The sequence below is a fragment of the Quercus robur genome, chromosome 4, assembly GCF_932294415.1.
Source record: "Quercus robur chromosome 4, dhQueRobu3.1, whole genome shotgun sequence".
Classification (NCBI taxonomy): domain Eukaryota; kingdom Viridiplantae; phylum Streptophyta; class Magnoliopsida; order Fagales; family Fagaceae; genus Quercus; species Quercus robur.
Window position 1 is genome coordinate 78,719,516 of NC_065537.1, and position 17,249 is coordinate 78,736,764.

The 17,249-nt window shown below is 33.4% G+C and overlaps 2 protein-coding genes and 1 non-coding gene across 6 annotated transcripts; 1 reads left to right on the top strand and 2 right to left on the bottom strand.

The window, feature by feature from the left end:
• Positions 1–1,490: 1,490 nt before the first annotated feature.
• Positions 1,491–6,117, bottom strand: LOC126723870 (pentatricopeptide repeat-containing protein At3g53170). 4 transcript variants are annotated; one of them, XM_050427826.1, is made up of 5 exons: positions 5,667–6,117; positions 3,467–4,562; positions 3,266–3,314; positions 2,836–2,969; positions 1,491–2,140 (listed from the first exon to the last, which is right to left on the bottom strand). In XM_050427826.1, the coding sequence occupies exons 1-3, from the start codon at positions 5,979–5,981 to the stop codon at positions 3,283–3,285; spliced, it is 1,443 nt and encodes a 480-aa protein (XP_050283783.1). In that variant the 5' UTR covers positions 5,982–6,117; the 3' UTR covers positions 1,491–2,140; positions 2,836–2,969; positions 3,266–3,282. The 4 variants fall into 4 exon arrangements, with proteins under 4 accessions (XP_050283783.1, XP_050283785.1, XP_050283786.1 ...); XM_050427828.1 differs by lacking the exon at positions 3,266–3,314; XM_050427829.1 differs by lacking the exon at positions 1,491–2,140 and having other exon boundaries at positions 2,835–2,969; positions 3,266–4,562.
• Positions 6,118–6,794: 677 nt separating this feature from the next.
• TRNAR-UCU (transfer RNA arginine (anticodon UCU)) lies at positions 6,795–6,867 on the bottom strand. Its single transcript has one exon. It is a non-coding gene; the product is annotated as a tRNA-Arg (tRNA).
• Positions 6,868–6,935: 68 nt separating this feature from the next.
• LOC126723872 (probable ribosome biogenesis protein RLP24) lies at positions 6,936–10,342 on the top strand. Its single transcript, XM_050427830.1, has 5 exons — positions 6,936–7,103; positions 9,005–9,117; positions 9,488–9,601; positions 9,732–9,868; positions 9,956–10,342. Exons 2-5 carry the CDS (start codon positions 9,037–9,039, stop codon positions 10,125–10,127), a joined length of 504 nt encoding a protein of 167 aa, XP_050283787.1. The 5' UTR covers positions 6,936–7,103; positions 9,005–9,036; the 3' UTR covers positions 10,128–10,342.
• Positions 10,343–17,249: the final 6,907 nt, after the last annotated feature.

Genomic DNA, 17,249 nt, shown 5'->3' on the forward strand with positions numbered 1-17,249 from the left:
GTTCCTTGATAATTTGTTATCCTTCATTACTTGGATCCCATTATTTTTTGTGCCTAAAAGGAAAAGCTAATGGTATCTTTCATGCCCTGATGGGCACAGCTTATGAACAGAAGCTTCCCAGTTACGTAGATTTGACCCTCCACATGAAAGCACTCAGAGTCATAGACATAGCAATGTACATTTGATCCTCCATACCTCGAACAGTTTGTTTTGTTTTTGGGGATCTTTAACTTAGAGATTGTGTTGGAAGCAGAATTTTCTGTGAACCTAATCAAGAACCTAACTTAGCCCTCTGTAAGTGATTATTGAGGAACCTTTCCCACCTCCTGCTCAGAACTTTTTTGTTCTTCTCACAACAAGAGAGGAATGGAGGATTTGCATTCAAGTTCTTCCCATAACATTCCTTTTGTTTTCGAATTTAAGATAGAATGCATGCAGGCCCAAGATTTTCAATTCATGAGATTGAGAACTCTCCAAATGAAATAGTACTTGTTTTACTTTCTGAATATTAAGACTCAGATTAGTTATTTAATACATCCATTTTACCAAAAAAAAAAAAATTAGTAAATGTAATTTGCAAGTCAATATATAATAGTAAGAGCTGGCCAAACTCTCGGAACCTCCTTACCAAATTATCTGAGGCCGGCCCAAGGCTTAGGCAACTTAAGCCTAAGCCTAAGACCCCACCATAAATAAATTTTTACCCTTAAGGAAAAAGAAGCCCTCTTCCATTGTGAAAGGCCCAAAATTTTATAAAATTATTTATATATATATATATATATATATATATATATTTTTTTTAATGATTGTACACTTTTTAAAAAAATAGTGATGCTAAGGATACTACAAATTTTACTATAGGCTTATAAATTAACATGTCACTGATCACAAAAAAGTAATTTAAATATTTATTAATTAGACTGATAAAATTCATTAATATAATCATTGTCACATTATATTGTAAACATTTTATATTGCTTTTATCACATTTTTCCTTTTCATTTCTATCAAGACTCCTAAAGCACAAGACCAATAAAAACCTAACCCAACTGAAAGCCTAAAATGTATCAAAAAAATATGTTGCAAATGTGTTAAATCTCCCCTAATAATTTGAGACTTTAATTTTTGTAAACCGATATCCTATAAAGTGACACACCAAATAATATCTATCTCTCTCCCTTAAAAAAAAGATATAAAATTAAAAATTAGATTACAATGTTACTTAACCATACATCATCATATATCCAAAATAAAATATCTTTTTTAATCATTATATATCTTTATTTCTTTTTATTAAAATTTATGATTCAACTATGATATTTAATTCTCTACATGAAATGAACATTAGTTTAGTTGGTATTATTCATCAAATTATGTATTTAATGTATCAAATTAACTTTAATTTGATTAGTATAAATAATTTTGTTTAATTTGCCTTAAGCCCTAAATTATGTTGGGCTGCCCTGGATATCACATGCAAGTTAGGCACGTGATTAAGAAAGAATGAATGAAGTAAAGCAAACAAATTACAACTTAAGTGTACAGAAACCCTTTTTCTTAATTTATCTTGGAGTAATGAATTGTACAAAAACATGTTTTCAAATATTTGGGGTTGGCAGGGTAAAAATTTTTACGCACTTGCATCACTATGCCTGAAGTTCTTTTAAATATACGTTCCATGGCACCAACCTGATTCCCTGAATGGCCTTTTTAGTCTTCCTGTCACTGCTGCAAATGCAACACCTTCAACCTCAGACCAAATCATTTCTCATTGCCGGTGTCATTTGTCTTTGATGCATGCAGCAAAGTGTGTTCTACGTCCTAGTCACAAATGCATTCACTGCAAGTCCTTCTAAGTCCTGTCCTCTCTCATCACGCCCCCTATCGATCTATAAGTTGCCATTACAGTACGTTCATAGCATGAACATGAGTTCAAGCACGCCTGCTCCTATCACACATATAGAAGCTACCCTTCAATTTGAATTTTCCATGCCCCAATTAGAAAGAGGTTGCTCCGATCATACATGCACATACACTCTCCCTTCCCCTGTCCTACCCCTTGAAATTTCCATCAAGCGTGCACTGTCAAATTTACCTTCACCATTAACCTATAGTAATGCATTCTCATGCACTAATATGCCTGTGGAATGAAACAAGGATTGTGTTAGATATGAAGTCAACTCGGTTACCAAGAGGAAACATATGTATTTTAGAAAAAAGATTGAATATAACTCCAAAAATCTTTCTCAAAATTGAGAAAAAAAGAAAGAAAGAGATTACTAATATAATAATATGTGGTATAAGTAAATACGACAATTTCGAACAATCAGAATTGGGAATTTCCTTAGCTATATAAATATACACACACACAAAACTAACAATGCTGAGAAAAATGCAAAACCTTTTTCACAAGACTAGATAGATGGAAATCAGTCTCTATAAAGTTTGCTTGATGGTATGATCAATATGATTCCATTGAATTAAAAGATTTCAAGTGCTACAAAACACAAACTAAGGAAGAAATCCTGAATCAGGATGCTAGTTCCTTCTAGATGACATTATTCCATAAATATCTAGGGCCCAAAGAAAGTATCTCATGAGACCATCTCATAAAAGAATTTTGAATTTTCCCTAGGGCCCACGCATTTCAAAATTGACCAGTTTATGGAGCATGTCTGACCATTTGAATAAGGTGCACAATTTCCAACTCATACATATGGTTCCAAAAGTTTAAATGACTGGGATTGCCATTTTTAAGGTACTGTACAACAGAATATCAGTAAGTGTAATGTACAAGATAACTTAAAAGATGAGGAAGATACGCTATGTAGATACCTGATACAGTGCTGGTTACAAGGAAGGTATAATTCTTTCCAAGATCTGACCACCTTTGGACATATGAACTGTCTATCGGTGAAGGTTGCTCTTCCAAAGTACTATGTCATGTTAGTTACCGATCAACCTTGTGCCTGAAAATAAAATAAGGTTATATGAGAATAAATTCAATGAATTATGAACAATACTAGTAGTTGTAATAAAAATAGTATTTTCAGGTTTAAATCTTAAGCAGTTTTCTGAATGTTGAGCAAATATATTACAGCCTAACACTAAGGTCAAACAACCCCCACACCCCCCCCCCCCCCCCCACCCACACACACACACAACCCCTGGCAGGACACCCAAAAAAATAAAAGCACAGAAAACTCCCTAATAAACCTCATCCCATGAGGTGAATCAGCACAGCTTATAGTGGTGTCATTAACACCTGTAAGAAGTGCTGAATTACCCGCCTCTGCAAGGATGTCCTTCAAAGCCTACCCAATATCATTAGACCAATGGTCATTGTTGTTCAAAGTGGGTTGGTAAAAGAGAAACATAGTAGTAAAAGAAGTAGCAAGTTTTAGAAAGATTCTGAAAGAGAAGCAAAACTCTAGAATAATTGGAAACTACAAGCATAGCAGGATACCAGTGCTCTCTTTGGTGGCAATCATCTTATTCACCAATTTTTCAGCAGCCTCAGTCATGTCTTGTGCATTGTAGGCTTGGATCATGGTAGCAAAGGTGATATTATCAGGTTTGCATTCTCTCTCTTTCATTTCCAAGAACAACTCTCTCATCTTTTCCACATCACCAGCCTGACCATATGCACTGATAATGCAGTTAAAGAAAGGGGTATCTAGTATTACATCAGAATTCTCTACTTGTCTCAAAATTGAATCAACTTTTGTTATAAGCCCAACTTTACTGTAAGCTCTAACAAGAGAGCAGTAGGTAATAGAGTTGGGCTTTATTCCCTGATGCTTCATTTTCTTGAAGTATTCATCCATCCTCTCAATATTTCCAGCTTTTCCAAATACATCAATGACTGTATTAAAAGTAACTGTTGTTGGAGAGAAAAACCTCTTCTCCATATAATCCATAACAGACCTCATCTTCTCATACATGCCCGCTTTACCATATGATTTGATCAGAATATTGAATGTCTTAATGTCTGGCTTTAGCCCCATTAGCAGGAATTCATCATACCACTTCTCCATTTTCTCGATCTGCCCACTATTCCCATAAGCCCCAACTAAAGTATTTAACGTGAAAACATCAGGAAGGCAGGTTTCACTTTCAATCATATCTGTCAATGTGTTCTCCATTAGTTCAAACATTTCCGCCTTACCATATCCGTCTATAATAGTATTGTATGTCACAGTGCTGCACTCGATCCCCAGAAATGACATCTCAGCAAGAATTTGTCCAATCAGATCAAAACGACAAAATTTAGTGCAACAATTAATAAGAATGGAATATGTATATACATCTGGTTTGCATTCAGACACCGATTTCATATCATCAAGAGTGGATAAAGCCTTGTCAAGAAAGCCACTTTGCCCATAAGCACTTAGAAGAGCAGTGTAGACATCAACAGTAGGTCTGAGCCCTTCAGACAACAGGATCTCAAACAGCAAGCTTGCCTGCTCAGGTTGCCTGCACTTGCCAAGCATCACTAACAACCTTGTGTACGTTTGGCATCTTGCATCATACCAATGTTGCTTACGAAGCAATCCAAAAATCTATAAAATGGAATTTGTTTTTAGAAACAATCTATTAACTTCAAAAAGCCCCACAACATAAGCAACCAGAAAGTCAAACATAAAGTAGTAGCAGTGAGCCAGTGACACTCCAATTTTTGCAGGGGAGAAAGAATTTCAATATGAAAAATCGAAAAGACATTTTAAGGGTTGACATTTTGACTTAAGTTCAAAATCCAGCTAAGCCACCAAAAACATACTATACCTAATCCAGACATTAAATGGTAAGAGAGTTCATATGTTCTTTTTGACTTCTTAACTTGAAACTTCATGTTCAAAAATCCTTGTTGACAACAGTGAGTGTTTAACTCACTCTTACCTATACAGCTTCCAAAGAGTATACTAGCAGATTCTATGATTTGTGTTTAAGAAAAATCTGGAATAGCAGCAAATAACTCAAATATCAAATATGGGAATAAAAGAAAAGAAGGGTAACAAAGAACAAACAAAAATACCCACCACTTGAATAGTTACAATACAAGGAATAACTCTTCCCCCTAATGTGAAAAACCAACTATGACATCCAAAATAAAAATAAGTACAAAATTTTAATTTCTCATTTATCATTCTACATATTCCAAGGAAACAAACAAAGACACAAGCTTTATGAAGTCCAAATCCCCAGAAGCCAAAAACACACATAAACCACCAAAACAACCAAGAATCAGAAACTAAACACATAAAAATAAAAACCCACCAACCTTATAAAAACAAAGCATTAGTCCGAACACTATGATTTCGGCTATGGATCTTTCATACTAATCAGTTCACATATATTCTTCTCCACCATTGGGTCCTATCCAAGATCATACTAAGTGTTACTTCCTTAATTACATACTAGTGTTATTTTAACTTTTACCTGTTTTTGTTCATTCTTTTTAAATTCAAATACCTCCTTTCACTGATGCATTAACCTTAGGAAAATCATAAACGTACTACAAAAAGTTTACAATCTGAGGTGACAATGAATGTGATTGACCTTCACGTTGTAGTATCATAAGATTACTCCAAACCATATGCCCAGAAGGAAGAGAAAAAAAAAAGGTTAAAGACTACAATTTGAAAAGAGAAACAAAACCCACAAACCTTAAGAGCAGTCTGCCACTGATTCTCTCTGATAGCCTCATCCAAGGCCTCCAGAACAGCTTTAGGCCACAGTTGCGTGTACTTTCTCGAATTGGCTTTCCTCGCTATGCCTTTTATGGCAGCATCAGTTCTCAGAATCCGAGACAAGTCCTTCTTGGAGTCCTTCTGGAGCCCTTTTGAGACGGGTCCGGGGCTCCGTTTCGGTATTTGGGCATAAGATTTTGGTGTGTTCGTCTGGTTTTGGTCTCTGGGGAATTTTGTCGAACAGGTGGTGGACAAGCGTAGGTTAGTGAGAGTGAGAGCGTTGGGCTCCATTGCGCTGTGGGGGTGAAGGATAAGGTTGGTTGAGTTCGAGGGAGTGTTTCTGTGTTTGGTAGTTTATTCAGTTACATTGGTTGGGTAAGGTTTTGAGGATGACGAGGATAGGCGCAGGTTAGTGGTAAAAGGAGGCAAAGATAGAAGTGCACATGGGGAAGAGGATATAAGGCCCAGTTTAACAGAGAGATTGGGCTATCATGGGCTTGGAAAATTTGGGCCCCATTGGGCTATCATGGGCTTGGAGAACTTGTGGGAATAAGAGGTAAAGATAAAGTGCACAAGGGGAAGAGGATTAAAAAGGCCCAAGTTTAACAGAGAGATTGGGCTATTATGGGTGTGGAAAACTTGAGCCTCATTCGGCTATCATGGGCTTGGGAACTTGTGGGAAATAGGAGGCAAAAATAAAGTGAACATTGGAAGAGGATTAAAGGCCCAGTTTAACAGAGAGATTGGACTATCATGGGCTTAGGAAACATGGGCCTCATGGGCTATTGTGGGCTTCGACTCCAAGAACTTGTGGAAAATAGGATGTAAAGATAAAGTGCGAACGGAAAAAGGACAAAAGGCCCAGTTTAACAGAGAGATATTGGGCTATCATTAGCTTGGAAAATGGGCCTTATTGGGCTATCATGGGCTTGGGCTCAGAGAACTTGTGGAAAATAGGAGGTAAAAATAAAGTGCGCGTTGGAAAAAGGATAGAAGCCCCAAGTTTAACACAGAGATTGGGCTTTCATGGCTTGGTGAAGCTGGGCCTTATTGGGCTATCATGGGCTTGGGCTAGGAAAACTTGGGCTTTTGAAAAAAAAGAGGCACGCCTGGTGGGACTCGAACCCACAATCGTCTGATTAGAAGTCAGACGCCTTATCCATTAGGCCACAGGCGCTTTGCTTTGGGTGCAATACCATATTTTTACTTATTCCCATTTTAAAACTTTTACTCTTTGACCTATTTCGCTGAGGTGGGTGGTCTTCTTCATCCCACTCTTGCACTCTTTCTTTTTTCTGTACCCTCTAAAACCCTGAAAACAAAAGCAAGGGTTTAGGGTTTCTCCGTGTGCGCGTTAAGCTCTATTCGCCGCCGGTGACTCTGACGGTGACAAATCTATCACCACACATTACCGTAAGTAACTTTAGCGTTTCCACTCTTTTATTTTTTTTTTTGGACTCTTTTATTCTCACAGTGATTCGTATCTAAAAAGCTTGAATTTTTTTTTAGGTTTTTAGGGTTTTAGGCTCTGTTTGGTTATTGGGAAACGTATGAAAAATTGTGAATTAGTATATTTTGTCTGAAAAGCTTTAATCTTGTGCTGTATTTTTTTTAGGACTAACGTAGAATTTAACCCAAATTTAGAGACCAATCATATATTTTAACCCTTTTTTTTTTTTTTAGTTAGCTGTTTAATTAATTAAAATTATTTTTTGCTTTAAGATACGGGTGGTCTTAATTGATGAAAAGACTAGGGAAAGTTGCTTGAGATGGTTTGATAATGTTTAGAGGATTGCGTTTAATGAACTGGTGAGAGAGAGTTAGTTGTTTCAAGTTGAGGGAACAAATAGTGCTAGAGGAAGACCAAAAATAACATTAGTAGTTGTTAAAACAGACATGTCAATTATGGAAGTAACAAAGAGTATGACTTCAGATAATAGGGATATGGACAAGGGTATGGGTACAGGTATGGCGACACGTTAATTTATGAAAAATTATATGACACTGGTACAACACGGGTATAACACCAACCCCAAAGAAGTGTTTGTGCTTCCTAGGGCTGATCCTGTCTAATTTGTTAACAAAGAATTGTTGTAGTAATTATCGACCCATTATGGTGTTGGAACATTGAACTTGGAAAACTTTTTTTCCTTTGCTTATGTTTGGTAGTTGTTACTTGGTTGCTATCGAATGAACTTTTGGGTAATTTGTTTTGGAAAAAAAAGAAAGAAAGTATATTTCTGTAGGGAGAGAGATGTAGTCATGTAGAGTATAAAATTGCAGTATAATAGTTTCTCTATTAGGCATGGGAACTGGGTTCTGTTTTGGTTTTTTTGGTTTTGTGAGGTTTCTTTCTACTCCATCTTCCTGGATCATTTCGAGGTTGCAGCCAATAAAAATGCCACTGTAGCTGATTATTTGTGTCACAGCAATGGTTCTCTTAAGTGGTGACCCTCCCCATGTGCATTCTTTGTTTGGTGTGTGTTGCATGCATCTTAGAAAATGGGAAGTCATCATTATTAATTAGAAAATGTGTGTTGCATCGCAAATCTGATGGTAAATCAATTAAGCATCTTTTTATTTATTCTGAGATGGCTTGAGAATTATGGGACTTTCCGTGTGCCTTATACGAGGTCATATTCAGTGAAAGATCTGTTTGTAAGCTGGATGGGAGGAGTGAAATATGCAGAATTCGGTTATGTGGAAGGTTATCCCGATGTGCTTGATGTGGTACATATGGAAGGAGTGCAGTGCTAGAACTTTTGTAGAGTAGAGTCATCCTAATTAAGCTAGAAGTTTCTTTTCTGTATACATTTGTCAGATTATTCTTTTAGGGGGAAGTTATTGTGATTCAGTTTTGGGAGGCACTAATCTTCATTGTTGTAATCCTTTGTTTTGTTGTTTTCTTTTCTCTTATATGCTTCTTGTGTATTTGAGTTTAATCTAATTGAACTTACCATTCATCCCCAAAAAAAATTTCAAAGTTAAAATCTAAAGATTACTTTTTTTTTTTCATTGATAATTCTAAAGATTACTTGACATACATAATCACTGCCAATGTAACGTTATCATGATTATTTATCTAACTCACAAGGCCCCTCCACAGATCCTGTGTAGGAACCTGATTCTGATAATGTTGGTGGCAGTGGGTACTACTAGATATGGACTATGGAACTTCCGAACTTTATCGGATTTAGTCGTCCTTCCTTATTCATTAGCTTAGGAGAAGAATGTTATATCATATTGATCTGTTCTCATTGTTCGAGATTTCTTCTTTGTGACATTTTTTTTTTTTTTTTTTTTTTTAATTTCAGGAACTTGGATTTGTTGTTAATCTGAAAACAACATGAGGATAGAGAAGTGTTGGTTCTGTTCCTCCACTATATATCCAGGGCATGGTATTCAGTTTGTCCGCAATGATGCAAAGGTAGAGTGGCTATTTTATTGTTGGAATTATTTATCCTGTGTTTTTTCCTTTGCCATATTTAGGCTGTTTAATGTAATTTCATCTCTATTTGGTTGTGCCATACCATATTTTGCTAGATATATAAATCTAGTACAGCAATCAAATACATATTGTTTACAATGTTAAGTTTATATGTTGCTTCACAAAAATTTTATGTAAATGCGAACTTGAATTGCAGACCCAGAAAGAAAATGAAGTAATTTATTTATTTTGTTAAAGCTAGATTGTGTGCCTTCCATAATGCCTTTAGTCAATCATTTGGTAACATATTATCCATTTGTTTATACAATTATTCTGTGTCTCTTGTTCCTGACGGGTGATCTTTCTGCAGATTTTTCGCTTCTGTAGATCCAAATGCCACAAGAATTTCAAGATGAAGAGGAATCCTCGCAAGGTGAAATGGACCAAGGCCTATAGGCGGTTGCATGGAAAGGACATGACACAAGTAAATATGATTGATTCACCTTATCTTTTATCTAACTAGTGTATTTCTCATTGCATGACCACCATTTCTTGGACCATACAGGATTGGGTGTTTATCTGTTTTTTCCTGTTCCTGTTTCAATATTTTGTAGGATTCTACCTTTGAGTTTGAGAGGAAGCGTAATAGGCCAGAGAGATATGACAGGAATCTCACAGAAAACACTCTGAAGGCCATTAAGACAATCGATAAAGTAAGATCAAGGAGGGAGGCCAAACACATTGAGACGAGGTAATTTGTTCTTCTCATCATTTGTTTAAAATGCATTTAGGTAGGATGATGAATATCATTTAACATGTAATCGAAAACATTTTGCAGAAAGAAGGGAAAGAAGGCCCAGCTGATGAGAGAGGCAGTAAAGGAGCTGGAGCAAAGCATCAACTTGGTCAAAGCCCCAGGTGCTTTCAAGGAGGACAATTCTCTCACTCTTCCAAAGATCAAGGTCAAGGTATCACAAACACAGGCAGAGAATCAACCCATGGAAGAATGAGTGCAATCATCTTCATGTTTTCCTGCTCAGATATAATCCTCCGATATGTTGTGCTCATATATTGCTTGGAAGCAAAAGTTTTGTCCAGTAGACAACCTTCATATCAAAAAAAATTTTGTTGTGCTTTTGTTTTTGTTTCTGATCATAGGAAGTAATGAACTATACACCTTTCTAATATGGTTGTTGGTATTAATTAAAACATGTTTTGAACTGTACTGTTATCCCTCTGTTTATTATCACCCTTAGGTACCAAAAACAAAGAAAATAATAAATGATTTTCCCATTGGTCCTTCAATGAAGCTGTGCTAGGAGACTAGATGTTTAGTTATTACTAGAGATACCTCACTGCCATCTTGGTTGGGCCTCTAGAGCAGCCAATCCCTCCGCAAGTGGGCCTTGGAGTCGGGTGTATTTAGTGTTGTTTGTCCGCGTAGTCCCATCCCTTTGTTTTTCTATTGATAATTGCTGCAACTAATGGAAGAGAGAGATTTGAACATTAGGTCTTCTAGTAAAGGAGACCAAGCAAACTCACTAAGTTATAAAGTATTTGACTTCTCATTCTAGTCTAAAATCTAAATTGTGTAATGCTCAAGATTCTTGTGTGGTTGGTTTGGATAAATAATCCAGTGTTGTTGGTTTAGTTATAGAAGTATTTAAATTTTAAAGAGAAAATTTTAGATTTTAAAGTATAATTTTGTATTTGATAAAATTTATAGAGAGATTCGAATTTTATTAATATGTAAATTTGAAATAACTAATCATAAGATGCTACTAATTCTAATTCAATTATATTATAAGTGTCTTTATTCCAGCAAAATCTTAAAATTTCACATCATCGTAACTAGTTAAATTTATGTAAACCAACTTGTATTAGTAGTTTTTCTTCAACTCCCTTGCTTTTTATTTTCTCAAATCCAAACGTAGTACTTTTTTTTATAAGTTTTTTAGAAAAACTATATATACTAGGAGACATTTTTTTTGTTCCTTTTCTTTGTTGTAACATTTTTATAGAACAATCGTAAATGAATAAAGTGGTGGGTGACTATCCAACTGTACACACGAGTTGGTCAATTTTGTGGGACGAGAAGGAACAAGCACAAGGACAAAAACGTGTTCAGAAGTTAGAACAAATCTCGGTGACAGAGGCAGTAAACTATGCCAATTAATTAATTGGTAATTATAGTTACACACTCACTTACACATAATAGCACATAGGCTAAAATCGTGTTTTAAAAGCACCATTTCAAACAGGAGTGTGTAGAGAGCTTACAATAACGAGTGTGTAATAAGATATTCTATTAAGGAAAAACTATGCTACATACTTACTATTGTACGTTCTATGCACAGTCTTTTTTGCCAATTTAATTGATTTTTCAAACATATTAATTATGTGGCCGAAAATAAAACATATTAGTTAGGTAGGTAGTATCATTTGGAACTTGAGACTCATGTATTCGAGTTCCAAATGTAAAACTTGAGTCTCAAAGGCTCTAGTTTCATGGAGAAAAACATGAGTTAATATATGTCTTTTTTTTTTTTTTTTAAGTTCTTAATGGAATTCAAGTTTCATAAACTCAATTTCTTCACATTGGAACTCTATTTCCAAATAATGCTACTTAACTAATATATTTCAATTTTAGCCATATAATTAATATGTTTGCAAAATCAACACAACTAGCAAAAATCTCTCCATACACTTTCTTTGAAATTGTGAAAAATGAAAACACAATTTCACAATTTTAACTGAACACGTAAAAAAAAAAAACATAATTATAAAGAAGCATGTACATATTAATTATGTGCGATAGTCATTAATTTTGAAATTGTAAAAACACGATTTCACAATTTTAACACGATTTCACAATTTTAACTAAACACGTAAAAAATAAAGACATGATTAACAAGGAACACGTTCATATTGAGTATGTGCAAAAGTCATTGCTCTTACCTAAATTAATTAATTAATCAATGATTACCAACTCAATGACCGGCGTTTGCCAGTTATTATCATTTATCACGCGGCGAACATTTAACGCATATTTAATGTTCATTGTATTTCTCTTTCTCACGCGGTTTGGTCAATTGGTCCCACAGAAGAATATTATTTTAAAAAAAAGGAATATTTAACGCGGTTTTGTTCTTGCTACGAGGTCCCTATATTTAGGTCTAACAAAAACTTTGAATAGTTATATAATAAAATAATTTAATATGTACCATGAAGAATGGAATTCTTGGTTTGTCTCAATTTCATTTCAAAGGTTATGAAATCAAAGAGATAAAGACCATTTAAAAATAGATCTAGTCGCTGCCATGATGCATCTCCCTTTTGCTACTTGACTAGTGAGAGAATCAATGTTTATGCTTGAGAAAGAAAAAAAAAATTGTATGGTTTGAGTTTTAAACTCATAGTTTAGCTTAAAGTTTTTTTTTTTTCAAGAATAAGTGTATCTAATATTTAATTTGTTCTTAAAATTTTAGAAATATTAAAGTTATTATAAATTTTATTATGAAAAAACTTATAAATTGACAACGAATGTGATTAATATCATTTAACCATTAATAAATAAATATCTATATTACTTATTTGTAATCTTTTATACAATTATACTTAAGTGATACTTTTTTTAAGTAAAACATTTCAAGTTTAGTATCAAATTAAAATAAAACTAACTATTATGGAATGCAATACTTGATTGCAATTACGAACACAAAAACTTTGAAAATTATTACAAATTTCATTACAAAAAACTTATAAATTGACAATGAATGTGACTAATATCATTTAACAATTTATAAATAAATATTTGTATTACCACTTTGTAATCAGTGAAACATTACGTAGTAATTTTTTTTTAGGAAAATGCTAACGAGTGCCCTTAGGGTACTAGTTAATAATCCATATAAAGAAAGTTTTTATGAAAAATGAAAAAAAAAAGTAATTAATATTTTGATAGCTTTTTTCATTTCCCATAAAAGTGGTATCAAAACTTTCCTAAAGTGGATTATTAATGAGTGTCCTAAGGGCACTCGTTAGCAAAACCCTTTTTTTTAATATCTCCTATGTCAGTCTAACTTTTATACTTAAGTGATATATTTTTTAAGTAAAAAAATTCAAGTTTAATATCAAATTAAAATAAAATTAACTAATATGGAATGGAATACTTGATTGCAATTGCAAACACAAAATCCTTTAAAATTACCACTAAGTTTCATAATATATTGTATTTTTATGTTCTATGGAGTATGGACCCTTCAATAAAATAAATCGCCATGCCTAATAATGATAGCGATTAATTTAGGCCAATCAATCGCTTAACAAGATTCGGAAACATAAACAATGTTTTGTGTGGTACAATAATAATTTTATTATTATTATTATTATTTAGGGTTAAGGACAGTGGTGAGTGGTGACCAGGATATATATATAAGACCAAAATAAATAAATAAATAAATCCAAAGTACAAGAAGTATATTTGACAAATAGAAATATAACAAGATTTTAGGGTATAAATGCAAATACATGCCCCTTCCAAATTAACTCCTCTTTAATATTATCCCATCACAATGTGAAAGGAATCATAAAATTTTGGGATTAAACTTTATGCTTTTGTTAAAGAACATCCTAATACTGCCGTGGTTAAGGACTTAAAGGTACATTTAATACTTTATTAAATTCTTATAAAAAATACTTTATTAAATAATATTCTTGTATATTATTCAAAAATTAAAATCAAATAGTAGATATATCAATAACCTAAGAACATTAATTTATGAAATATATTCGAAAAATTTTATGGGGAAAAAAAAAAAGTATACATAACTTCAATAAATTTGTGTAGCATAACCCAATGAATCAAAAAAATATTTTAAAAAACGTGCATTATAATTCATAATTAAGCATTTAATAATTTTTAACATATTCATGTGACATTTATTTTATTTTAGCATGCACTATAACTCATAATTAAGTATTTATTAAGTCTTAATATATGTATGTGACAAATTAAAATAGGGTCATGTTAAGTTGTTAACAAGTGCCCTTAAAGCAATTATTAATATAGTAAACTATTTTGAGAAAATTTTAACATCACTTTTATTGGAAATATAAAAAGTTGATAAAATAATAAATGTTGTTGACTTTTTTTATATTTCCCATGAAAGTAGTGTCAAAATCTTCCTATTATGGTTTATTAACAATTGCCCTAAAGCATCCGTTAACATAACCATCTTTTTTTCTCATAAAAAATTTCTATAAATGGTTTATTATCATAAAGACCTTAAAGCATCCGTCAACATTTCCCATAACAAAATTTACAAATACATACCCTTCCATATTTTTCACCAATCATAATGTGAAAGGAACCTAAAATCTTGGGAAGAAGTTTGGCTGTGTAGTTGTTAGTGGGTAAATGTGAAAGGAAATACCAAACAAAACAACGTTGACAGAGAAAAGCCAACTATAAAACATGTTGCCCTCTCCTATTTTGTCCAACACACCAAACTCCAAAAATTTCTCTCTGTTTCTCTACCGTTTCATGAGTTCCAACGTTTGGGACGTCTTCTAACAAATCTTTCATTCTTTCTAGTTTCAACCCTCCCTCCCTCTCTGCCTTTCTCTCTTTTTCTTGGAAAAAGAGAGAAAGGGTCATCTCATATATACTCTAGAGATCGAGGGAGAGACTGTGTCTATCAATCACCTCTTACAGGACGAGTTTTATGCACTGAATACAACGTTTTTTATATGCAAGAAATATGAGTATGGGGAAGATTGTGGAGATGTTGGATGCAGGGGTGAGAATAGCAGCAAGATTTCATTCTCACTGCCCACAAACCGGCCGCATGTACTACCACCCGCCGGCTGGCTCCGAGGACAACCACCAACACCACCACCAATCACATGGAGGTGCTTCCAAGGTCAGCATCGATGTGTCAACAACCCAGATGCGTTATTGTGGTAACAAGGCTGTTCATGGGGGTGTTGAAACCACAGAATTTATTCTTTATTCTGTTTGATTATCAAAAGGAATGGAAGATGTTACTCACAATAAATGTGAATTTTATTATGTTTTATACGGAAAGTGTAATCTTGAGAGAGTTCATTGCTAGCTGTCCTCCTAAATTTTGTGATGAAGGGATGAGTAAGAGGGTTTGATACTTCAATTATACTTCAAGTACAATAGTTGTTTATTTTATTTTATATATTTTATTTTAAATATTTGAACTATCAAAATTTCCATTAAAAACTCTAAAAAGGGTCAATTGAGCTACAAGATTTTCTATTAACTTTCATTCATCCATTGCTATAATCTATGACCTCTTTTTTTTTTATTTATGAACTGACCTCCTTTTATATATATATATATATATATAGAAGAATATTAATATATAATAATGAGGTAATGCACGCTTAAAATTAATGGATGGTAATGGACTTGTGGTAGGTCATTGTATTCTACAAAAATCAACTTTGTGCGATGCTTTTCAACTGTGAGTCTGTGACACATAATTTGGATCCACTTTTGATATATTGCCATATATTATGACCTTGCTTTTTCATTGATATATTGCCATATATTATGACATTGCTTTTTCATTAAAACAAATACTAGTTTGAAACTTTCATCTAAATAACGTGGTTAGGCACTTTTAAATATTGATTGATAATGGTAGGTTATTGTATTCTAAAAAATGAATTCATTAGAGGATCACAAGAAATTTAATTGACCAATTCTGCAAGAATCAACTTGAGAGATGATTTTGAACTATAAAATTTGCACACTTTTGAATCAAAACTAGGCCAGTATTTGTTAAGAGGTGACAATAGAACTTAGATAATACAAAATGTGATATTATAAGAAGTTAGTTATGTAAGCACAAAAAACCTACAAAATTATAGCCCATATGTTAAATTGAGAGGTTTTTTACTCATTCATCAGGAATAAGAGGAGAGAGTGGGAAGGGAAGTGATGAGGAAAACACACCTTATTAAATTGGATTTTTTACGTAATCGAATTATTTTAGGATTCCATTTTATTTTGAGTTCTAATAAGGATTAGTTTTATAGATTATTATCAGTTTAGAGTTTAATGATTTATGAACTCTTGTACTTGCAATGGTTTCTATTTTAGGACAAGACTTATGTATAGTACTTAGGTATTGTTTCTTAAGTTCCTCTCTTAAAATTTTGCCAAATGAATTTTTTCTCATGGAATGGAAGTGTATTTTTCAGTAAAGTAGCCACATGGCTAAATTTTAAGAGGGAAACCTAAGGAACAGTATCTAAGGTACTATACCTAAGTTTTGTCCTATGTTTTATTAGACTATTGATTATTAAAAAAATTTAATTGAGATTTTCCACTACATTGGGTGCTAACACTGCCTAAGTTTCTTGCTTGGTGTTGATTCCAAGTGGGTAAGCGATTCCTAGGAGCTGATTTTTATGATTTATCTTTTAATTTTTTTTATTTTTTCTAAAAATTTTCTCTTGATTATCTTGCATAAGGAAAGTTTTACTTTTTGTGGGAACGCTTCTCTTTTTTGGCAAGAAGGGTGAAATATATATTCATATAAAAATGTAAAAGAGTCAAAAGTCAAATGCTTATAGCTTCTAGCTTCAGCAACCAAGCCAAATTTGATGGTTCCCTTGCCTTATTCCTTCAAGCATATTCTTCTTCTCCTTCTCCTTCTTCTTCCTTTTTTGGGTGCAAGTCACGGATATTCTTTTAGTCTTTGATTTCTTGATGCTTTTTGTTCAAATTCGACGTTTCCATCTTCTTTTTTTTCTTTTTCTTTTGAAGCCTGAATTTTTCAAGAAAAGACATCTTACAACTTAAAAGTTACAAATCTTACATGTGACTCGCGAATGAAATAGTCATAGTCCATTCATCACAATCGTAGGCTGATACATTAGCTTCTCTTTCATTTGTTCAGCTTTTCATATTAGAGATCTTTTTTTTTTCTGGGTATGCACAACATAGCATTTCTCATAGGACAAGGAATTTTACTATCATTATATTTTCAGGGTCTTGGAGAATCCAAGCTTTGCCATAGCCAATTCTTGGCTTCTAGCAACAATTGGTTTAGGTATAATATTAGAGATGGCCATTGGCCACCACTATAACT